This window comes from Capra hircus, chromosome 22 (genome assembly GCF_001704415.2).
Source record: "Capra hircus breed San Clemente chromosome 22, ASM170441v1, whole genome shotgun sequence".
In the NCBI taxonomy this organism is placed as follows: Eukaryota; Metazoa; Chordata; class Mammalia; order Artiodactyla; family Bovidae; genus Capra; species Capra hircus.
The window spans coordinates 49,219,264-49,242,768 of NC_030829.1; the positions used below are offsets into that span (position 1 = coordinate 49,219,264).

General features: G+C 59.5%; 1 protein-coding gene across 6 annotated transcripts in view; it reads right to left on the minus strand.

Annotated features, from left to right (window-relative positions):
* TEX264 (testis expressed 264) overlaps nt 1,287–23,505 on the minus strand; it is a 30,963-nt gene continuing 8,744 nt past the window's right edge. For all 6 annotated transcript variants that reach the window (XM_018038292.1, XM_018038294.1, XM_018038293.1 and 3 more), the window contains 3 exons: nt 17,817–18,038; nt 5,189–5,357; nt 1,287–1,881 (listed from right to left, as the gene is read on the minus strand). In XM_018038292.1, the coding sequence (XP_017893781.1) occupies nt 1,586–1,881; nt 5,189–5,357; nt 17,817–18,038 (687 nt within the window). In that variant the 3' untranslated portion in view covers nt 1,287–1,585. The remainder of the gene's footprint in view (nt 1,882–5,188; nt 5,358–17,816; nt 18,039–23,505) is intronic.

Here is a 23,505-nt window from a genome sequence, read left to right on the forward strand (position 1 = left end):
GAAGCCCAATGCCCCACTGCTCTGGAAAGCGCACAGCTGCGCGACAGACCAACATATCAAACCCAAACAAACTCCACTGCTAATGGGAGGCGAGGTGGCAGCAGAGTAAGGGTGCAGAGCTGTCAGACAAGGCCTCGGAGACAGACATGCTGTCTTCACTTCCTGCTGCTCTCACCCTCTCCGGCTGTCTCAGCGCAGCTGCTCCCTGGGGTCCGTGAGTGATGGGCCGGGTCCCTGGAGCAGAGGGGTTGACAGCAGCGGGGTGCTGAGGTGAGGGGACTGCACAGCAACCCCAGCCCACCCACCAAGGCAGCCACGCCAAAGACATCGGGCCTTAAACACAGCGCAAGCCCAGGTGGCCTGGTGTGTAGCCTGCAGCAAGTGAGCCACGCGGCCCTGCTGCAGCACATGGACATGCGGTTACACACCCAGCTGTGCACATGCGTGCACACACCCAGCCTTACATGAAGAGCTGCACGTGTGCACATGGCCGCACACAGCATTACATGCAAACACACAACTGTACGCACAGACACAGCTCTACATGTGGACACAGCTGTCCACAGGGACATGTCCACATATATATGGCTAGTCACGGACACACAGCTGCAGAGACCTACTACAGCTTTATATATGGACAGAGAAACACACAGCTTTCCACTGGAACACACCCCCACACACAGGCAGCTGTACACATATAGCTTATACGGACAAGCCCTGAGTGATGGTTCCAAACAGCCAGGTTCTCACCCCTGTAGCACAACTGCACTTAAGACACTGCGCACAGCAGCACGTGCAGAGTGACACCACCATCCACACACAGACAGCCACGCCCTGGACCACCGCCACCGGACCCATCTGCGGTTACACATAAAACACCAAAAGCACGTGCGTGTGCTTGCACAATGCGGGTGCACGGGCACTGGCAGGGATGTCCCCCCCGGCTGGGCAGATGGCCAGGGTCAGCACCTGAGCCATGGACACGAAGGCGCGCCTCTGTGGCAGGCAAAGGCGGGTGGAGGGCAGCCGAGGGTCAGCTTTCACGCCCCTTGTCCCGCCTGGCCTGCTCTCCTGAAGCCTGGGGGAGACCCTGGGGCTGCTGCAATGGAGGAGCAGCTGTCAAGGAGAGCTACACAGGAGGGGCAAAGGGCCTCCAATTCCCCCACCCCACCCCGGCCCAGGGCAGCAGGGCACCTTCCTCTTCTCAGGTCGGGGGTGCTCCTGCCCACTCCGGGCCTATCTGCACAGCACTCCCCAAGGGGGAGCAAACACAGCACAAATCCAGGTGAAACCAAGAAAATCATTTTTTTTTTATTCCAGGTCCCGGAAGCTCAATGTGAATCTGAATAAAAAGATGTAACAGAGGTGGCAGCCCCAGGGGCTGGGTGCAGATAACAGTCCTGGGTCCCCTGGCTCTGGGGGCCGAGAGGACAGTGAGGAGCAGGCTTGGCCAGAGGCCTGGGGCGGAAGAAGTCAGGGATGCATGAGAGCCCTGGCCCCAGCCTAAGGCCGGGAGGTGGAGGAAGAGGACTGCAGAGACGCTCAGTTCCTTAGCAGCGGCGCCACAGGGTGGTGCAGGCCGCGGTTACTCCTCGCCCTTCTCCGGGGTACTGGGCTCCCGGGGCCACTTGGGAGCCCCCAGGGGCTCAGTCTCAGGGCTGAGCCGTGGCTCCCCCAGGGCTCCCTCGCCCTCCAGGTCAAGCTCCTCGAAAGATGAGCCGCTGGCACCCGACTCGCTGTAGCTGTGCTCGCTGCGGGTGTCGCCATCGTCCCAGCCGCGGCTGGGGGACATCCCGGGGGACAGTGTGGCCGCTGAAGTGTCCCGGCTGCCAGGACCCAGCTCCAGGCTCACAGAACTTGTGTCGCTCATTGTGTCAGCACCTGGAGGGGGAAGGAGGGGCTCAGGTTAGCTGGGACCCCCACCCTCTCCTCCAGGGAGAGGACTGAGGCTCTCTGACCAGCAACAGCGACTCAGCCTGCACAGTGTGCTCATGAATAATAAAGCTGCCCCAGGCTCAGGAGGCTCATTCCCGCTGCCCTCTGCCCTGCCTGAGGGTCCACTGACAGGGCAGAGCCAGAGAAGAGGGGCCGGGTGGGGTGGGGGGGAGGGGGAGGAGGTCAGCCTGCTGCCCCCCGAACCCCCAGCAGCCCATTAAGGACCGTTCAGCCCTGACCTGAGGAGCTGAGGGTAGAACAAAGACTCCAGTAGAGTCCCCTCCTCCACTTCCCCTTTCAGGCTTGGAGACGGGTTTGTCCAAGGCCAGAACGCTGCCCAGGAGGCCCGAGGACAGGGGAAGGGACCAGGAGGCCTGCTCTCTTGTGCCGCAGCCCACACGCAGGGTTCCCCAAGGGGCAGCCGTGTCCCTGCCCCTGGCCCGCACTGAGCCCCAACTTGAGGAGGATGCTAAGGGAGGAGTTTGATGAAGAAGTCCTGAGAAATTCTCAACAACCAGTTACAGGGGAGGAGGGTGTGGGGATGAAGCATTTTAAGGACTTTCTTCCTCTATGCCTGGGTCACCCCAGAGGAGCCCTTACCCATCCCCAACTTCTAGTGGCTCCTGAGCCCCAAAGCAGCAGGAGGGGACCACGGAGCACTCTGCTACCTGCTGGGGAGCCCTGAGATCCATCCTAGCCTGCTCCTCCCATCCCCAATACATCCTCTGGGCCAGGTTCATCTGCCCTCTTCTGGAGCAGCCTCTCAATTCATCTCCTCAGACCAGAGGCACCAAAACCGGCTGGGGGCGGCAAGGAGAGGCAGAGAGCTCAGGCCCACTGTGTGTAGGAATTCAGACCGACAAAAGGTGGACATGCCCCCCTTCCAGTGGGAGAGGGAGGGGGCAGCGGTCAAACACCACAGAAGGTGAGGGGTGGGCCAGCTTCCGCAGATCCTGTCTCCATGGTGATGGAGCCCCAAGCCCGGCACAGCTGGGGACTGCTTAGCATTTGGACTTGGCCTGGAACTTTCACTGAGCCTCAGCTGGGGTGGGTATGTGTAGGTGGTCTACTTCCTAAGCCTCCTCGGCCCCCAGATGACTCTGGGCCCTACTGCAGGGGTGAGGTGAGCCCTGCAAGGGCCAGGTTGCTGGCCCAGGGCCCTAGTCTTGCTGGGGCCTCAGTCCTGGCTCCGAGGGTGGAGGCATTCAAGAGTGAGCCAGGACAGGTCCCTGAGTTGTGGGTGGTTCTCTCTGACCCTGGGGCAGGACAGCAGTCCCTCTTTTTCTCCTTAAATGATGACTGGTGCCCCCAGAGGCTGCAGGCCTGAATGGAGCAAAAGAGGGGAATAATTTCTCCCTGGCCCCAATAAGTTTAACCTGCCCACATAGCCAATGGCTCTCTAGGAACCCAGGTGTGGGGACCCACCTGCTTGCCAGCTGCCTGCCTCCTCCCTCTCCCAGCCCCTTGGCTACCGGTGATCAAAGGAGGAGCCCAGGGCTGCCCCTTCAGGCCAGCCTGCCAGGGGAGAACAGGTCCCGGGCACATGTGGACACCCCGACTAAGGAGTGCAAGGCAGGGAAGGGACAGCCCTCCAGCTCCATCAGGGTCTGTGCAGGAGCAAGTCCGAGTCCTGGGCCTGTGTCTCCGGGCAGGACAGGCCAGACCAGGCATGGCAGCACCCAAACCCCCCAGGCTGCTGAGGCAGAGAATGAAGCTGCCACCTCACACCAGTCCGTCTCTCCTCCACTGCCCACAGCCAGTGCAAGGAGATCAAATATTCATCGCCTCTCTGGAGCTAAATAATACATCAATGTAATAACAGGCAGAAGGCAGTTAATCACCCCTTTCACCTCTGAGCCCAAGTGGGGGCCACAGCAGGGGGGCAGAAAGGGACAGGCCAAGTCTCGGGCAGCCAAGCGCCCACCACACACCACAGTGCAAGCGGCATGCACCTGGCAGGCGGACACCCAGAGTCCACGCCAAGTGCCAGGGCAGAACCTGTCCGAGGTGGGCAGACCTCTGGCCCCCAACTTCAGGGAGTGGGCGGGCAGGCTGCTAGGGAGGACAGGCCGAGAAGCTGGGGGCGTGGTAGCGAGGCTGCAGCCAGCTGGAGTGGGTGCCAAGTAGTCCTTCAACACCCCTGGCAGGCAGTGTTTGGAAGGGGAGCTGGGTGGGTGGGCCAAGGAGGCGGGTGCGGGCAGCAGAGGGAGGTTGAAGGAAGGTCAGGGTGCTCCCCTTCCTGCCCTGGGGACTGCCAGGGTCTGCTGACCTTGCGCCACGTCCTGGGCCCACAGTAGGGGCGCTGAAGAGTGTCTGCCAGGCGCTACCAGGCGGGTGGGAGCAGTGCCCCATGGAGGTAATTAAGTGGCAGATGAAGTTAACTGTGTTGGACATGGCCCCTAGGGAGTGAAGACAGCCTCCCGATACCCGCCCCTGCTCGCGCCAACACATGTCTCTCAGGGTGACCTTGGCTGTTGAAGACTGGATGGACAGAGGGAGCCTCCCAGAGCAGGAGGGGAAGAAGGCAGTCACTCCCTGGTCCTGTGCCACTCCCACAGGTCACGGACCGCCAGGTTCCCACAAGGCTCCCAGCAGGGCCGAGGCTGAGACCCTCTAGACCACTTGGGATGTTACCAGCAGGCCCCCTGGCCTCCTGAGGACAGCCCAGGGGTAGGCTGAGAGCACGCAAGCCACTTGGTGCCTGGGCCTGGGGTAGGAGGGCTGGCTCTGGTGGAAGGGGCGGGGGCTTGTCTCCTGTCTCCTTCTGCATGCTCTCTGGCTCCTCTCTGAAAGGGACAAAGCAGCTGGCTCCGGTCGGGGCCCAGACCAGAGGGACACTGTGTTCCCCTCCTTACCTTCCACATCCAGGGTCAATCTCCCTTCTAATGAGCCTGACCGAAGCAATGCCTTTCCTGAGCAGCCTCAGCAATGCCCCCACCCCGCCATGAGCATCCAGCTGACTGTGATCTGAGCTTCCAAGGGTTCTCCTGCTGCACCTGAAGGTGAAGGGAATCCAGGGCAGGATCTCTATCTGCATTGCCAGGGAAACGTGTGAAGCCACGCCTCCACGGATCCGTGTGTCTAGAGACAGGCAAGTCTGCACATGGGGAGCTGGGTCCCTTCTGCCACCTCTGCCAAGCCAAGGTCTGGACACCAACAGGGCCACACAGCCAGGGAGGAGGCTCTTTCACCAGGCCCACACATCCAGGAGGGGGCTCCAGGTGAGACCCCACCCTCACCCCCGACCCTGTACCTGTGCCATCCACCAGGGCGTCATTGGCCTCTGCAGGCCCCCGGCTCTTCCGCTCTGTCTCCTTCACCTCAGGCACATAGAAGTCTCCCTGCCGTGCCAGGGGGCACATGAAATAGATCTGGTCTTGCTGGTAGATCTCCAGTCGTGGGTGGGCACACAACTTCCGCTCCTTGTTGGAGAGCACGAAAGGCAGAATGAGCCCTACGGGGCCTCTGATGTGTCCCCAAGTGGCCCCAGAAACCGTTCACTGTTTCCTCCCTCCCGGGGGGCTGGCTCCTCCTGCCCCAATCTCCCCCAAGTTCCAAATCTCTGCTGAGGGAGGCACCCACACAGCATCCTGTGGGCAGGGCCCACACCCCAGGGGGCAGTGCTCTAACGATCTGGGAGTCCTAGACAGGTGCTGAAAGGACTCAGGAGCCCGGCACTGCTAATCCTGGTACCAAAGGCTGTTCCAGAAAGCACTGTCTCACAGAGCCTTGAAGCTGAGCACCCCAACTTCCCTAGGACAGGGACCCCAAAATCTGTGGCCCCAGGCACCCAAGCCAAGGTCTTACCTGCCAGACTTGCCATCCCTGGACCTGACCTCCTCTCTGCCCTGGACAAGGCTGTCTTACCAGCCAATGTTAGGGGAGGCCAGGGCCTGACTCTCAGGCCTCCAGTCCTTGCCCTTGCAGGCATGTTACGGACAAAGCCTGGACAGGGGCTCCAGGCCAGCCAAACCCCTCTCCCACTCCCATCTCCCTGCCTGTTTAGGTCTATCTGAACCTCTGAGACTACTGGACATGGCTGGTTCCCACCCCTTCTCAGACCTGGGTCCAGGATTTCGGCGGAGGTGGCAGACCCTAGGCTGGAGGGACAGACAGGACAAGCGATCTAACACTGGACACTGCCCGACACCCCAGTGGGCTGAAACACCAGCTTACAGGCCCTAAGTGGAGTCAGGCACTCCACTCCTGTCTGGACACAGAACCCAGAGCTCTGCAGCCCCCAACGCATGTGGAAGTGGCATGGACGCATGAGAGAGCTGCCCTGACACGGGCAGACACACCAAGACAGCTGCCCCCCTCCCTGCAACAGAGCACAACTACCCACCAAGACGACTGCGAGGCCCCTGCCCTGCCACTGCTCACCCGCCAACCTCCACAACACGGCTATTTATAGCACCCGCCTGGCTCTCACCATGAGCTCTGAAATGAGCCTTCCACTTAGCAGTAATGAGAGACTTACTGCCTGGTGGGGAGAAGCCTCTCCAGGACTCCACTTGTCAGCCTGCCTGGCCAAGCTTAGGCTTGCGGAACCCCTCTCAATTGAAGCAAGGGGAAACAGGTAAAAATGAGCCCCCGGGAGAGAGAAGGAAGGAAGGTTTATCCAGCCAGGGCCCTCAGCAACTGGCTGGAGGCCATGTGGGGGTGGATGTCCTGGCCCAAGGTCTAGCTGCAGCTCAGCCTGTGACTCCATGGAAGACCCGGACAAGGCCTTTCGTCCCAAGTCTCTCTGCACTCAAACAGAGTAGGCCACCCTAGCCCTGACGCGTCCAAGAGCACTGAAAGGAAGTCATTATTTTTAACAGTTTGGATCTGATCTTTTTGCTAACCTGGGTCATCTCATAAGTCCACGGTCCCAGCTCTTCCCACCTCTGAACACATCAGTGGCTGCCTCTGGTTTTCCACCCACCCACACAGCCACCCCAGCCCTGGTCTTCAGGAGGAGGGTGAACAAGGACACAGCATCAGGAATGAGGAGCTACCAGGCTCTGGAGCCCCTGTAATGCTAGCACTTGGGGGCAAACATGTGCCAAACCTGAACCCCTCAGTGTATTGGGTCACATCACCAAGGCCAGGGTCAGGGAGGTTCCCTGAAGAGGCCCAGGTCATGCCCTGGGAGCTAAAGGTAAAAAAGGGCCCCCCAAACCCAGTCGGGGCATGGCCTTCCCCAGCATGCCAGGCTCTGGGCATCAAAGGGTCCAAAAGGAAGCTGCCGAGTGGCCACCACAGCAGCAGACCACTTGGAGGTCGTCTCTCAGGGCTGGAGACAGCAGGCTTTGGGGGAGGCTTGCAGGAACCGAGGCTGTGGGCACCCAGAAACTCTAGGGACAGCCCTCGCAAACGCTCAAGCCACCTGCCGAGCTTTCCTTCTGCAAGCGACAGGGGTGATAAGAGGGATCAGTGCCCTTTCCGCCCTCTCCTTAAGACTAGGCATCAGGGTGGGTAGCACCAAGCAGCCACCCTTGCCACCTGCTCTGCCAGCCCCCTCATTGGCAGGCGGGAGGCAGCTCTGTGGCTGTTCTGCGCATCTGCCTCCTCCGGAGAGCCCGGCTCTGAAGTTGCCTGGCTGTGGACAGCCCTGTTGCCATGGAAACTGCACCCTCCATCCTTGCTGTCGCCTTCATCTCAAAGCCGTCCGCGAGAACAGAGGAACAGGGGAGACAGAGGAGGGAGAGAAAACTGGCCTGGGGCTGGCCGGGCCTTCCTGCCCTGCCCAGCGTTCCCTCCTCACAGCACCCCACACAGAGCGCCAGCTGCCCAAGTCTGTCCCCAGGTCCCTGGAGGGGCAGCCTCATACTGCACCCAGCCTATTCCTACCCCTGCCACCTGGGGGTGGGGGGACCCTGGCCCTCCCTGCTGGAGAGAGGCATGGAGCTAATTAAAATCTCATTGACAGCTCAGCCTTAAATCATTTTAACACATGCCAGATCCTGTCAAAATTCAGGATCAGAGCAGAGAAGGGGCAGGAAGAAGGCAAAGGCACAAACTTCCAACCCAGGCCCAGAAGCAGGTGGAGGGGCTTAACTGTCCAGTAGCCTCTCCTTGAGACCCCTTTCCACGCTTTGCCCACTGACCAACAATGAGTCAGGGACAGAGGGTGGGGGCAGGACTGGCCAGATGCTCTGTCCCTAAGTGATCAGGCAGAGAGAACAAGCCCTTTCCCGCCCAGACAGGGACAGCTTCTGCGAGACAAGAGGAGAGCCAGGGGCCAGCTCCCAGGTCCTTGCTGCACCACCCAGCAGCATGGCAATGACCTGGTGAACACTTGAAAATCATCGGAGGAAGGAAAGGCCAGCTGCCTCTCCCTCAGCCAGCCCCAGGGAGCCCTTGGAGAACTGACTGCCAAGGACACCAGGCCAATGCCACACTGGGCTGCAGAGAGGGGCCTGGATGGGCCTGGAGTCTTCCTAGCCCTAGGCTCACCCCCTCCCACAGCCCAGATAGTCAGAGGCTTGAGAAAGCATCGCCAGGACAGGGGAACCTGCTCTGACCACTGAAGCCACTGGTCATGTGATGAGCCACTACCCAGGGCAACTCGCTCCCACACACAGACTCAAGGGGATCCTAACGCCTTGCTCCCAGGTGGGAGAGACTGAGGTGTCTACAGTTCTCCTCACCTAACAGGAAGAAGGCAACTATTCATGCCAAGGTGCCACCGGGAATGGCTAGAGACTGGATCTAGCATTCCAGTCCCTCAGACACATCTCCAAGGCCTCCCTCCCACCCGGGCCTTCCACAAACAGAAACTAGACGGGAGACGTGGGACACCACCCATAACGCAGGGATTTCCAGGAGACCTGTCATCAGCACTGCCCCCGCCATGCCTGCAGCGGCATCACAGCCCCATGGGAAGCCGGCTGACAAGGGAAGGAGCAGCGTGCCAAGGCCACCGTGGCGCCACTGTCTCGGCCACCCTGGAACACTCCACATACTCCCTCCTCGTCTCAGGCTGAGCCCACAGCCCGGGGGGTGCAGCTCAGGCATCCTGCGAAAGAACTAGACTGGCATGCCAGGCCCAGGCTCCCCCCAGCACCCACACCGCCTCCCCGATGGTTCTTACTGAATGAGGGGAGGGAGGCGGGAGGAAGAGGAGGACCGGAACTGCCCTCATTTGGTGCTCTGCTCTCAGGCCATCAGCCTGTGCCCTGGCCTGGGCTCGGGGTGGGCAGCGTGTGGCGTGCAGAAGAGGTCAGGCCGGGAGCCGGGGAGGCAGGATGGGTCCCAAACCTGGGTGCCCAGAGCCTGGGTCTGCTCAGAGATAAGTGGCCTCAGATCCCCAAAAGGGCATGGCCATGGGTCATGCATCTCCTAGAGGAGCCCTAGGCCCAGAAATGAAGGAGGGCTGCTCTATCCACCTCCACCCCATCACTGCGCTCTACTTCCTGTCTCACTGGGGTGAGGGGCCCCGGGTCTTCCTGTTCACTGAGCGGCGCAGTCCGACCTGCCTCTCCACGCCGGTCTGGACAGCTGGGCAGCCACACAGCCAGCACACAGCTGTTGCATCCCACCGAGGTGGCGGCATCTCTTCACTGGGTGAAGTCAGGCATGCTCATTTTTAATTACACAGACACTGACGTGCAGCCGCCTGCACACAGCAGTCCCTGCAGGTGGGGGCTCAGACCCCGGAGGCCCCTTAGGCAGCCGGTCTGTGCAAAGCGATGCGGGAGGCGCAGCAGGGGCTGCGGCTGGAACGTGGCACATTGTCATTATTCTGCCCGGGAACTTCTGTCAACTTCCCTCTCCCTGGATCCCTCTCATCCCCAGTGGGCCTTCCGACCACCTCTGGCCCAGAACCTAACTGTCTGGGGCAGAAGATGACAGCAGGACATACTCTGGAGACCCTGAAGTGCTGACAGGGGGGCCATCAGGAGGGCTCAGAGCTCTGCAAACGAGGCAAAGGGGAAAAGGAATGAAATGGGGCTGCTGGGAGCAACAGGACCGAGCCGGCACGAAGTGGCAGAAAGAGCTCCAAGCAGATGCCTAGGGCCTCGGTCTGGCTATGGACAAATGGGTGGGTTCCCCCTCAGACTCAGTCTTTACTGTTTAGCTTTTGTGACCCCGTGGACTGAAGGCCACCAGGCTCCTCTGTCCATGGGATTCTCCAGGCAAGAATACTGGAGTGGGTTGCCAGTTCCTTCTCCAGGGGATCTTCCCAACCCAGGGATCGAACTCTTGCCTCCTGAATTGCAGGGGGATTCTTTATTGCTGAGCCACCAAAGATGTCTGGGTCTCAATCTGCCCAACTGTAAGATGAAAGAGTCTAGAAGAGATGATCTCAAAATAAGTGAGGAACTGGAAAAGAGGAGTAAAAACCCTGCTACTTAAAGACAGGATAACTGTGCACCTGAAAACCTGAAGAAGAATCAATGGAGAAACTACCACAAATATTAAGTCCACAGTATTAACAGAAGCACAGCCCGTTTGTCTTTGCACTTGCCAGCTAGTTAGAAGACAAAACAAGCAAGAGATGAAGGCGCTCATGGGGTAGGGTCTCCCTGAGGGCTGAAAGGCCCGCCCTGGCCCCAAAGGCAGGGGAAGGCAGAGGAGCCAGGCCTGGATGGGGCAGGAGTCTGGGGAAGACTGAAGACAGGGAAGGTGTGAGGGAGAGCGGGGCGTGGTGCCTGGCACCCCAGCCTGCTGTGCCTGCTGCCGCCGCTGCCTGAAAACTTTTCATTTTCACCTCAGAGCCGGCAGCTTGCCATGCAATTTACACCTCTGCTCATATCCCTGCACACCCAGGCCCTGGCTTCCTGGGCAGCCCAGGAGGGGGACCTCAGCAGAGTGGAGACTAGGGTGACTGGGGTATGGAGAAGCCAAGGAGGGTGGTTCCCTCTAGGCAGGCATGGGGGCACAGGCCCTTACGCACCTAATACCTGGGTCGATTGGGAAGGCCCTGATCCACAGCCACACCCAGCCTCTCCTCAGGGTCCACATGGCCAATACTCAATCCCAGCTCGGCCCTGCTCTGGCCTCCTGGGCCCTTGCGGAGCAGGAGCAGACGGCTGAGGAGTTGTGGGGGTGAGGACCCCCAAGGGCAGCTTGTGGGTTCAGACCTGGGATCCTACCACTCTCCTTTCCAATCTAGAAGGGGAGCCACAGCCTCCTAGATGACACTGCTGCTGTGGCAGGCTCCACAGCCCACCCCTCTCCGAGATCCTGCCGCTGTTTGCAGCATCTGTGCAGTCAAGGACCTTGAGCCCCGTTCGGCTTATGAGCCAATGAAAATGTTGCTGATTGATTATCTACCAGCAGGAAGGCTGCTTGGTGCAGATGGAGCCGTGAAGTCAGGCGCCTGGGAGCCAAGAGCAACCAGCAAGTGCCAGGGGGAAGGACAGGTGGGCCACTGGGCACAGAGGAGTGGGGGGAAAGGGAGAAGCTAGCGGAGGAGGAGAAGGCCCTGAACTTCTCATCTCCGACTGGCACCTCCGCTCACCTCTCAGGGAAGACCCTCTTTCTGGAGCCTTAGGTTTCCTGTCTGCATATCCAGACAGGCAGTTTCTCCTGGTCTGAGGGCTCCACTAAAAGGCAGAGCTCTTCTGCTGTGGAGGGACCTCCCTCCTTGGAATCTCTCCTCCTTCCTTGTTCCTGGAATCCCAAGTTCTCTGGAGAAGAGCAGAAGAATTCTTCCCTGGGAAAAGCCCATCTGCCTGGGGAAGACTGCTCTCCTGGGATTGCTGAAGGCGCAAGCCCACAGCACCATCCAGACAAGCCTCAGCCCCCAGGGTCCTGCAGGGCTGCCAAGCTACCATATCCGAGCTGGTATTTCGAGAGCGGTGGCTCCCACGCCCGCCCCAGCAAAGGCTGGCTTTGTGCTTTCATTCCTGGGGTAGGGCAGTGGGGAGGGGTGAGCCAGAGAGGCTGAGGAACAGGTTCCAGGGCCCGGGCAGAGGGGAGAGCCTCAGCCTCCTGCGTGGGCTTCCCTACTCAGCATCCAGGGACGACAGGGAAGCCGAGCCCCCGTGTGTGTGTAGGGGGAGGTGGGGTGGAGGTCTCCTCCTGGCTCAGGGGAACCTGGGAATGGCGTCACCGCTACTCTCTGTTGAACTGCTGGTACTGAGAGTCTGACTGCAGCCTCTGACTCTTCCTCTCTCTCTCCCAGTGCTCTAACCTTGTTCCAAAGCCAGCCCAGAAGCTGTCACTCATCTGCTCACATACCATTCGTGGCTCCCTAAACCCTGCAGGACCCAGCCTCATCTCTTGGGCCCAAATTCTTGCTCCTCCTCTGCACCCCGGCCACAGCGGATACACAAGCCACGCCCCCTCACTGCCTCTGCTTGGTCTGCCTTCCTACCTAGAGAACACTACCCATCCTTCAAGGCTCAGCCCAAATTCCACCCTCTACCCCCGAAGGTTGCTTTGCCCTTCCCAGTGAACCCACCTCTCCCCTCCCCTCCCCACCCCACGCCCCCGAGGCACAGCTAAGCGTTGTGGCTGGGAGAGATGGTGGGAGGAGAGCGTCCTGGGGGCTTACCCCTCAGCCCCTGTCCTGGTGGCACTGAGCTGCGCAGGCCAGCGAGCAGGTGGCAGGAGCATGGGACGCGAGCTGGCCTGGGAGCCCCGGGAGGGAGCCTGGGAACGGAGACGTTGCCACCTCACTGAGGGCGAGGACGTGGCCCCAAGAGGCACGGCAGCAGCTGCTTCCTGTGCCCAGAACAGCTGCCAAGGTCTCCCTTAACGAGTCCCTGCTGGGCCAGTGGGCAGCCAGGCTCTTCCCGCCCCTGCTTCTGGCTCCCCCAGCAGGCTCCTACATTGACAGCCTCGGCAGCTTACTCTGCCCACCAGGGCTGGAGACAGAGGATTGGGTGGGTGTGAGGCCACCGGGCTGCTATCCCAGGCCCACTCTGCGGACCACTCCCAGCGCAACCCAAGTCTGTGACGACTCCTCAGCCTCTTGGGCCCAGCCCCAATCACAGACAGGGCAGAGTGACAAAAGTCGCGCAGCCATCCGCGAGTCTGTCCACGGGAGACGCGGCCACTGCTTCAACCCCCGACCTGGAGCAACCTTCATTCCCCTGTCCTCAGTGTCCTGACTGGTAAAACCAAGGGGACGCTGGCTTTGACTAGGATCCTATGCCTGCTTCCCAGCTGGTTCCTCCATGGCCCAAACAACGCCACACAAAAGAGGGCTCAGTGAATAACTGTGGAGTAAGTGACTGAGCTGAGATACCAGGAGAGCTTTTCCTACTAAAAATAAGGCTCGGAAACCCTCCCACATTAGCTCAGCAAAGGTGATGGGCAGGGAAAGAGAGGACCCCAAATGCCATATCCTACGGGGGCTTCCTCACCTGGATTCCCACCGCCAGTAGCACCCTGCACCCTGTTGGTATTCTGGCCTCAGCGGGGACTCAAACTGCTCCCGCCACTGACTCCTTCAAAGTCACCCGGACAGGTTGAGGGAAAACAAACACAGGCGATCTGGAGCCACTGGAGGGCCCAAGACTCTGACCACGCTGCTGGGAGGTGCCTCCCTGCCCACAGCCCAACAGGCTGACCACCTCTGCAGGCGCCCCACGGAGGCCCCCGCTTCTGTTTTCAGCTGGCCGTCCCTGGACACTGCCGGCCTCTCACCCACCATTTGAGTTCAAACACAGCCCTTCTGGGGAGATCGCCACCTTGACCCTCCCCTGGGCTTCCTCCAGGTCCAGCTTCCAGCTCCCCAACAAAGTCCTCTTCTGGGAACCCTCTGGCCCCCACCTGCACAAGGGATGAGGCCTGGCGCCTCCCAGCTCCACTCACACGGCAACTGCAGCGGAGTCCTCAGGATCTAGGGTGGACGTGTGGTCGGCTGGGGACAGTGGAGGCAGCTGCCCAGTGATGCAGACGGGGGTTTTCAAACCAGGCAAGTCTCAAACATCCTCCTCCAAAAAAAAGCTCAGGAGGTCATCTGATGTGTCAAACCCTGAGGCAGAGCTAGCCCAGCTGAAGCAGGTAAAGGTCTGAGTGCAGCCCCCACCCCTGGCTGCCAGCCGCGGGGGCACCAGAGCACAGCACCGAGGCTCCCGACCCCAGAACAGTTTGAGAACTGAGGTCTGTGGTCTCTGCTCACAGCTGTCCCTGGCAGGATAACCCCGTCAACCCAGCTATCCCAGGACTCTACCACGAAGCTGCCCCCACTGGGGGAACTCTCCTGCTCTGCCTGTCACCCTTCTCCAGGGCCCGCCTGCATTTCCCAGCCAAGCAGCCTCCACACAGACAATGCTCTATCTCCCCAGATTCAAGAGATGTACAGACTTCAAAAGGACCCTCTCTTAAAAACTCAGGAAAAGCAGAGACCTGGGGAAGAGGGTTTGTGGAAAAGATCATACATCCTGTCGGAAGGAAGTCAGGCACAGGGGGCTTTGCTGGCCAGTCTAACATTCCCCGTGATCTCCTCACCAGCCACAGACAGACAGGAGCCAAGTCTCAGTGACGTCACACACCATCCCACACAGGGACCCTGGGCCTCCAGCTCTGCTCTGGTCTGTTTTGCATGCCCCAAGCATTCCTTGGACGCTCGTCGAGACTGGTCCCACCTGGAGGTGAGTTTTGAGACCTCTGTCTGCTGCTCTGGGCTGGCGTCCAGGGCCCACCCCTTCTGTAGCCTTAGAATTTCAAGGGAGCTCAGTCCCCGCCTTCAGTTGACCGAGAACACCCCTCCTGGGCTCTGCGCAGGGTGTCCTCCTGCCCTGGAGGCTTACTAATTCTCTGGACTGCAGAGGAGTGGCCTGAGAGCTGGGGCGTCTTCCACCAAGGGACCCCTCACACATGTGCTGCCCCAGAGTGCCTGGCCTGGGGCCCCAGTGGTTCCCGTGGAGGGAGGCAGAGTCTAGCTCCTACAGCCTGCCAGACTGCCAAGCTGAGAAAGCCTGGCCAGAGATCCAGGGGCTTCCCCACAGACCACAGGGCTGGGATCCAGCCGTCCTTCCAACTCCCACAGAGGCCTGACAAGTGCTTCTCTCTGGGTTCCTCACAGAGACCCCCAGGACCTTGCTGTTCCATGGGATCAATCCTGTCCCCAGCTTAGAAACATCTCCCGCTGCCAGGACAGCAGCTACTCTCCACGCCCCATCTGAGGCTCTGGGATCACACACCTTCCGTCCTCGCCCGAGCCTCTGGGGAAGCAGGTGAGGCTGCCTCCTCTGGCGACTGCTTCCCTCACCCCTCCCGAAATAGAAAGCCGACCGGCTGCTGTCACTGTGTTTGAAGCAACTCCGCAGCAGACCCAGCCTCCTCCAGGGAGAAGCCAGCCAGGTGGGGAAAGAAGACGTGTGCACATGTATGTACTGTGTATACACAGACACACGCGCGCATGCACACACACACACACACAGTTAAAGGCAGCCAGCTGTCAGGGTTGGGAGAGTTGGAAGGGCCCAGAGTCTTCTCAGCATCCTCTCTTCTCTGGTTCCTGGCGGTCAGCAGGAAGAGGAGAGCTGTGAGAGAGAGCCTTACATTCTCTGCAGCCACCCAGGCTGAGAGTCACAGGGCCAACCCCCGGCCACTGCAGGCGGAGACCAACAAAGAGAACCTGCCCCTTCCTCGTCTTTCACCTGGCTTTGTTTCCCAGGATGAAAGATCAGGCTGAACACGGGGGCAGAGGTGACCCCATCTGCAGAAACCAGCAGAGCAGCTGGGCCGTGCCTCCGCTGTGGGCAGCCTGGCGTCTCTCTCTCTCCCCCAGCTGGTGGCCCAGCCCACACAGCACGCCTCACAGACATCCCTGAGAAGCCCCTTGCACTGCCCTGCACCTGTGGCTTCCGCATCCCAGGCAGGAGAGGGGATGGTACACCCCCTGCTGCCGCCCCAGCCCCAGCAACATTGAGCCGGGAGCACAGCTGACAGGCCCCCAGGAAGGCAGTGGTAGGAGGAAGGGCTTTCATCAAAGAGGTGACGTCAGAACCAGGCAACTTGTGAAGCTGTCAGGGGCCGGGAAACGTGGACAAAGGTGTCTAAAAATAAACCCCCGAAGCCAAGAAAAGGCTCTGGTAGCTGAGTGGCTCGCCACCACACCACATGCCACACGTCCTGTTCTGAGGTCCGGAACCCAGAAAGTCTCTTCCCAGGGGTGCTCCCCCAGACGGGCCCTTGAATCTGAGGACGATGCAGACAGGACCGGAGACACCGCACACCAGCCCCTCCTGGGGACAAACGCTGAGTAGGCCTCGGGCACTGATGCCTGCCTTCCTGCCCTCACCACCCGCCAGCTCCCCCAGGCCCCCTCACCCTGCCCCGGGCCTCCAGCCCACCCCAGGCCCCTGTGCCCTTCTGGCTGGCACCCTCCAGCCCACAAAGGCGACCCTCCTCCATCCTCCCCACGCCCCTTCCCCGCCACAGCAGCCCTCCTGCTTCTCTCCCCCGCCCCGCCCACCACGGCCACAGCTGGCGACCCCGGGGCCCCAACCTTTCGTTCCCCAGCCCTGACACAGACTCTCACGCCCCCTCCACCAGGGCGTGTCTGAGCTCCCACATCCATCGCCAAGGCCCTGTCTCATTTCCCGAGATGCTCTGGAGAACAACAAGCCACCAGGCTCTCCCTAGACCTCCAGGCTCACACTCCTGTCGACTCTGTCCTCCTGTTCTCCGACCCTGGCCACGCCGGCCATGCCCCCTGCCCAGCCGCTGCTGCCGTGGCCATCCTCCGGGGCAAATGCTGTCAACAGGCGCAGGTCGCCAAACATATCCACCCTCTGTTCCTAACCCTCTGTGAACCCCAGACTCCACACATCACTGCCGACCCCACACCCCACCTAGGATGTCCCCCAGGCAGACCCCCCGACACAGCCCACAGAGCTGGTTGCCCCTCATCGCCTCTCTCCGCCTTTCTGACGTCAGCGGAGAGCACCCCACACGCTCACCCACCCACCCTGGCCAGAGGGGACCGCGGCGTGACTCTCCCACTCCTCCTCCCTCCAGTCCAACCCACCCACAACGTCAACAATTCTACCTCCCAGACAGACTGCACATCTCCACTTGTCTGCATCTCCGCAGCCACTGCCCCAGCCCAAGCTGCCACCTGCACGGCAGGACTCGTAACAGCTGCAAGCACCTCCGCCCGGCCCCCACAAGCCACAACCCGAGTTCCGGCCGAACGCTGTACAGACTTCCCACTGTCTTTAGAGCAAACCCATGCTCTTCACCCTCGCTCTGCCGAGAACGTTCTTACCACCCCTCCAAGGGCTCTTCTAGGATTTTTGCCTGAGACGTCACCTCCTCCGAGAGGCTGTCCCTGACCACTCTGTTCACTTGGTTCCCTGCCTTTTCTCACCCTCTCCTTTCCTAGTACACATCCCATTTCTGTCTGACATTATCACCTATCTCCACCGCCTCACTGTAAACACTTATTTCACACACCAGGATCTCACACCATGTCCAGCATAACACCTGGCATAGACATTTGAAAAATACGAGGCGAACAGATGAATAAGCCATCGCTTCCAAGCCCAAGTCGGGGTCATCTCCCTAGCACCCAAGTTTCCAAATGTTTTAGAGGAGGAGGAGGAGGAATTTACAGAAAGGAAAGTCTGTCTCGGGGGCCCTTGGTCTGCAAGCCTCCAGCAGGATGGGGCACGGTGGGCCTGGAGTGAGAGCTGAACACTAAGGATGTCTCCGGTCCAAGTCAGAGCTTAAAGGACACAGCTGGACTTTTCAACAAATTTCCCTGTGCTCCTGGGAGATGCTTGGGACCCACAAGGTCTTGGGTGTGTAGAAGAAATGTCAGTAGCCTCTGCCCATCTTCCTAGCTCCACAGGCACCTGCTCCATGAGGTGCCACCCTCCCCAGACCACCTTTCCCCTCAGGCGAGGCAGGCCTCCCAGTTCCCACTCAAAGGACTGGCTGTCCCTTCTCACACACACACACACACACACACACGACTTGTGTCTCACCTTGATGTAGGCATCCAGGGCAGGATGGACCCGGCGGGGAACCAGCCAGATGGACAGGGGGGTGGTGTAGGGGAAGGTGGCCGTCACCACATGGCTGGGCGCCGGGAAGCAGAACACCTTGAAGCCAAATTTCTGATAGAGTCGGATGAGCTCAGGGGAGGGCGACTCCTCACCTTCACTCAGAATGCTGCCCACTGCACAGCGGCACTTTTCAGGGGGCACCTGGGGAGGCAGAGCAGGGGTGTCAGGGCTGGCGAAGGACGGAGGCCCACAAGCCTCTTGCTTCCTGGCTTCTGGGCCATCTGGGGCCTGGGGGAACTACCAGCTCTAACAAGCCATACAGCCCAGACCCCACAATGGAGCTGACAGTTTTCCTGCCGAAACCCAGGCCTGCGGCATCCTGTCTCATGCATCCTCCACTGCCCAGGGCAGGCCCCTGCTGGCTGCAAAGAGGCCATAGGAGCACTGGTCAGGAAGCAGAGACCCTTGGCCCCAGGGTCTTGGGCAGGGCTGGCCCCCATCACCAGGGCCTCCATACCTCTGCTCCAACCCACGCCCTCTCCTAAACCCTGCCTCACTTCCAGAGCCCCTTTATTGGCTGAGAATGCTGGCTCCCTCCAAATCTCTCTGGGCCCCTAGTACCTATACCTCACTGTGCTCTGCTCCCCTCCATCCCCTGGCTCCCACAAACTGCAGGCAGATAAGGGCTCCCAGGCTCTGAGACTTCCTAGGGTTGACTCCAGGCATGCAAAGCCCAGTACTTACTTTTCCTCCTGGCATCAAGGGGCCCCGGTGTGTCTCACCTTCTGCCGCCTGAATCTGCACCAGCCCCCAGGAGTATCTGTTCCTAAACCCGAGAGACTTACCACAGACCTGGGGCTCTGTCCCAGGTTTCCCTCGATCAGAAGGCCCTCCCTGGGGCCCACTAACCCCTCCGTTTAAACTCCTTCTACCTACACGTTCCCTCTCCTCAGCCTGCCATCCCAGTACCGTGGAGTCATGTTTGCCTGTCTCTGCCCTTCCGTGGCCCTTTCCAGGCCTGGTCAACAGTCCCCTAAGGGACCCTCAGCCCTGCCCTGCCTTGCCTTTCTGTTCTGGCCAAGTCAGCCCTGACCCTGGAGTGTCACTTTGCCTGAAGTGGACACCGAATCCCACCTCTGCATAGTCCCTGGGGGGCACCCCAACTCTCTGCAGCTCGGTCCCCTTGAATCCTAGGTCGTTAGGCATAGCTCAGGGCTTTGGGGGCAGGCAATATGGGGCAGTGGTCAGGACCACAGCTTCTGGAGAGAGGGAGGCCTGTGTGTGAATCTCGAGTCCCGTGTTCTGGATGAGTCCCTTGGTTTCCTGAAGCCCAGTGCCTAGATAACAACTTACAGAACAGTGTTAAATGAGACACTTCCCAGGAGGCTTTAGCATGGTCCGGCACTTGCCATGGTCCACATGACAAGCACTCCATACGTGTCAGTTATAGTAGCTATGACATAGGCCAAACAAGAGGTAACCACTGGCCTAGAATGCCCATTTACCCAAACCTCCGAACATGTAGCTCCTCCCTGCGCATCCTTCAGGCCCAAACGCCCTCCAGATGGCCTTATCAGGGTGGCTCGACAGCAGCCCCGTGCTGTGATCTGCTGCCTCCATCAAGCCAACCTTGCATCACTTCTCTCAACCCGATGCTTCTCCCACCCTCCCCAGAGGAGCTGAGACTGCTGCAATACCACCTCTTGTCTCTAGATGGTGCAACTGCCCCACTCACACCCAAGACTTGAGGATGGACAGAATGCCAGGCGGCTCCAGAGGGCAGGTCTCAAGGCTGACAGACCAAAGGACAGTGCCTGCGCCGAAGCCCATCTTCCTGTTCCTAAACTAGTGAGCTATGCCATACAAAAGAAACACCCGCTGCTGCAGCTGCTAAGTCACTTTAGTCGTGTGCTACTCTGTGCGACCCCAGAGACGGCAGCCCACCAGGCTCCCCTGTCCCTGGGATTTTCCAGGCAAGAACACTGGAGTGGGTTGCCATTTCCTTCTCCAATGCATGAAAGTGAAAAGTGAAAGTGAAGTCACTCAGTCGTGTCCGACTCTTAGCGACCCCATGGACTGCAGCCCACCAGGCTCCCCCATCCATGGGATTTTCCAGGCAAGAGTACCTGGAAACATCTACCACAGGCTAAACAGAGAAATGGATGGAAGGCCAACTGACAGTCCCCTCTCCAGCCCCTGGCCTACCTGGGTTTGGGCCCCACGGTCTTGATCACCTCAGTGGCTCCAGCTCCAATCCTCCTCAGCCCCCCAAAGGCACCAGGACACTGTGATCATCCTGCTTAGCACCTCTCAATGGATCCTCCCAATTCACCTCTATCTAAGATGAAACTCCTGAGGCCTGCATGCGAGGCTGTCTCAGAGCGGTCCACACTCAGTGTGTTGTGTACACACTGCCCGGCTCTGTCCACACACTCACCGAGCACGCCTTCTCTGCATCCCTAGCCCTGAGTAGGGGCCGAAACCCAGGTGGGCAGGCGCCCACTAAGCATCTGAGTGGCAGAGGGAGAAACAAATCCAGGCTCTGGCCAGCCAGCCTTGCCAGCCTCCTCTCCCACCACACCCCCACACATGCCCACATGGAACTATTTGCAGCTCGCCAAACATGCCACATCCTCCCATGCTTCCTCCCTTTTCGTAGGCTACTTCCTCTGCCTGGAATGTCCTCCTAACCCTATTTCTGAGTCCCTTCTGCCTGGGAAACTCCCCCATCCTTCAAGATTCAGCTCAACCCTCCTCCAAAAGCTTCTGCTGCTCCTTGCTGGGCAGGCCCTCCTCTCTGATCCCCAAACGCTTACTGCAGGGAACAGGTCTTGGGCTGCCTGTAACTGGTGGCCTCTCCCTCTCCCCACCACTCCAGACCTCTAGGCAGAAGGGAAGTTCTTCAGCAACAGTACAGGTATGCCTACATGCACACACATGCACATATGGGCTCTGCATCATGAGCAAACCTCTGCTCCCTCCACTTTGATAGAGGAGGAACTCTTGTCATGGGGGAGGGAGGCAGCCAATAAGGAGACAGAGCTCCTGAAATCCTGGGCACAAGTGCTCCTTTCCTGCCTGGGCACCTTTTCAATTCTATGTGAGAACACTTCCTGCCCCTCCCCTGTCTGAGGGGCTAAGGGGCAGCCTAGGAGGTTACCCAGCACGCCCACCACCTGCTGAGCAGCCCCATAACGAGAAGAGTTGGGAGCCAGCTGAACCAGGTACCAGCAAGGAAGAGATGGGACAGGTCCTAAGACCAGCTGGGCAGTGGCAAGATTGGTCTCAGAGCAGGGGAAGGCTTTCCTGGGCTCCCAGGACAGCCCAGGCCTTCCCTCAGGGGAATGGCTCACTGAGGTTGTCAAGGGCCCAAAGAGGAGGAGTGTCCTGATGGCTGGAAATCCCACCCCCCGTGGTTCAGTGCAGTATCCTTATTGGGCCTGAACTTCGGAAGGCAGCCTGGGCCTTCCAGATCTAAAGGCCTTCTCCCTTTCCTCCCCATATCGATCATTTGGGTAGCTAAGCTCAGAACAAGAGCTGGTGCTCAGAACTAGCACCAGCAAGGAACCATACCAGGGAGACAGGGTGGTGGCCAGACCTACCACCAACTTGGGTAAGTGAGGGGCCCATCCAGAATCTGCCCTCAGAACACAAGTGCTAGGAAAGAGATCCCAGAGTACCTCCTTCAGGCTGTGAGGCCTCCTGAGCCCTAGCCCAGTGAGAAGAGGGCTTGGAGCCTACAACTTTCGAGTACAGTCTGACCCCACTGGCGCTTCTGGAAAGGCCTTGCAGTACCCTGCTGTATGACGTCAGTGAAGAGATGGTCCCTGCCTGGCCACAATCTCAATGAATCTGGAAACTGGACAAGATCAATAAATTTCAGGATCCAGGAAGGAAAAATGGTTTCAGCTAGCCCAGACCAAACCCAGCCCTCAGGATCAATAGGAATGGCCCGCCTCGGGTCTGTAGCCTGCATAAGCTGACGGGAAGCTGCCCTGTCCACCAGTCCAAGGCCTAGAAGGCTACTAGACTCCTTCCTGGCAGGCCCACCCAGCCCAGAGCTGCCAGGGAGTGGGAGCAGTGGGGCAAGGCCCTTCACTTGCACTGGTGTCCCCTGTAGAAGAGATCAGCCAACCCTGTCCATTACTACAGGGTGAATGGTGGGCTCGTACCCTCTTGCACGTTGCAGGTCAACACAGCAAGTCCCCAGATCCAACCTCCCTGAGAAGCCCAGCCCCAAAGGCACGGTGGAACTGGCACTAGGCAGGAAATGGTGACACAGACAAGCAGGTCAGAGCACAGGACCCACACTTCAGGCTTGAGGGGAGGGAAGTCAGCAGGATGCCACCCTCCAGAGGGGAGACCAGGGGCTGCTGGGAGCTCCCATCTAGAAGTCTTTCAGGGCCTTTCCATTTTCACCCCCAAGCATAATCCTAAGGACATCAGCTGGCATCTGACATGGTGCTCACCACTGGCCTCAGTTGCTGCCTTCTAGGCATCAGCTCATTATATCCCTGAGACCCAGGGAGTAAAGCTGTTCAGCAAAGGGCATCCAGCAAGGCAATGTTGGCATCAGGGTTCAAACCCAGGCAGACTGACTCCAGAGCCACGCCACATACAATCCACAGCCACTGGGGAGCCCAGGAAATAGGCCTTGCCAAGGGATGGCCTGGGGCTTCCCAAGGGGCGGTAGGGGTAAAGAATCTGCCTGCCTCTGCAGGAGATGGAAGAGATGCGGGTTCAATCCCTGGGTCAGGAAGATACCCTGGAGTAGGAAATGGCTGCTGCTGCTGCTGCTAAGTCGCTTCAGTGGTGTCCGACTCTGTGCGACCCCACAGACGGCAGCCCACCAGGCTCTGCCGTCCCTGGGATTCTCCAGGCAAGAACACTGGAGTGGGGTGCCACGTCCTTCTCCAATGCATGAAAGTGAAAAGTGAAAGTGAAGTTGCTCAGTCATGTCCGACTCTCAGCGACCCCAAGGACTGCAGCCCACCAGGCTCCTCCATCCATGGGATTTTCCAGGCAAGAATACTGGAGTGGGGTGCCATCGCCTTCTCTGAGGAAATGACACCTCACTCCATCATTCTTGCCAGGGAAATCCGATGGACAGAGGAGTCTGGTGGGCTACAGTCCACGGGGTCACAGAGGAGTCACAAAGAGACGACTCAGTGACTGGGCACAGGGCGGAGTGGCCCGCCCAAGGGCTTCTCCCCACACCGCACCTTCTCACACAGCCCAGGACAGCTGCAGAAGGCCAGGCCACAGGCAGGCAGAGTACCTACAAGCATCACGTCTCCATGGCATAAGGCCCTCGGAGGTGCAGATGTGGTGGGTGGGTGTGTATGCACACGTGCCAAGACGGCTGAGCACCTAACAGGAGCTGGGTATGTGGCCTTATCTAGTGCCCCCCAAAAACTAAAATTCTGAAGCAGAGATTCTCAGAAAGACCAAGGGACTTGCTCAGTCACATGCTGGTAAGCAACGGAGCCTTGATTCCAACCCCGAAGGCTACGTCCAAAGCCCTTTCCTCCACTCCTCGCCCCTTCTCCTTCCCAAGGCCAGCTCTGTTGGGAGCGAGTCTCGCCTTTCTACAGCTGCCTGCAGTTAACCTGCTGTGAGCAAAGGCCTGGGCTGCATGTGGCAGGACGATCGCCATGGGATAGCTGGG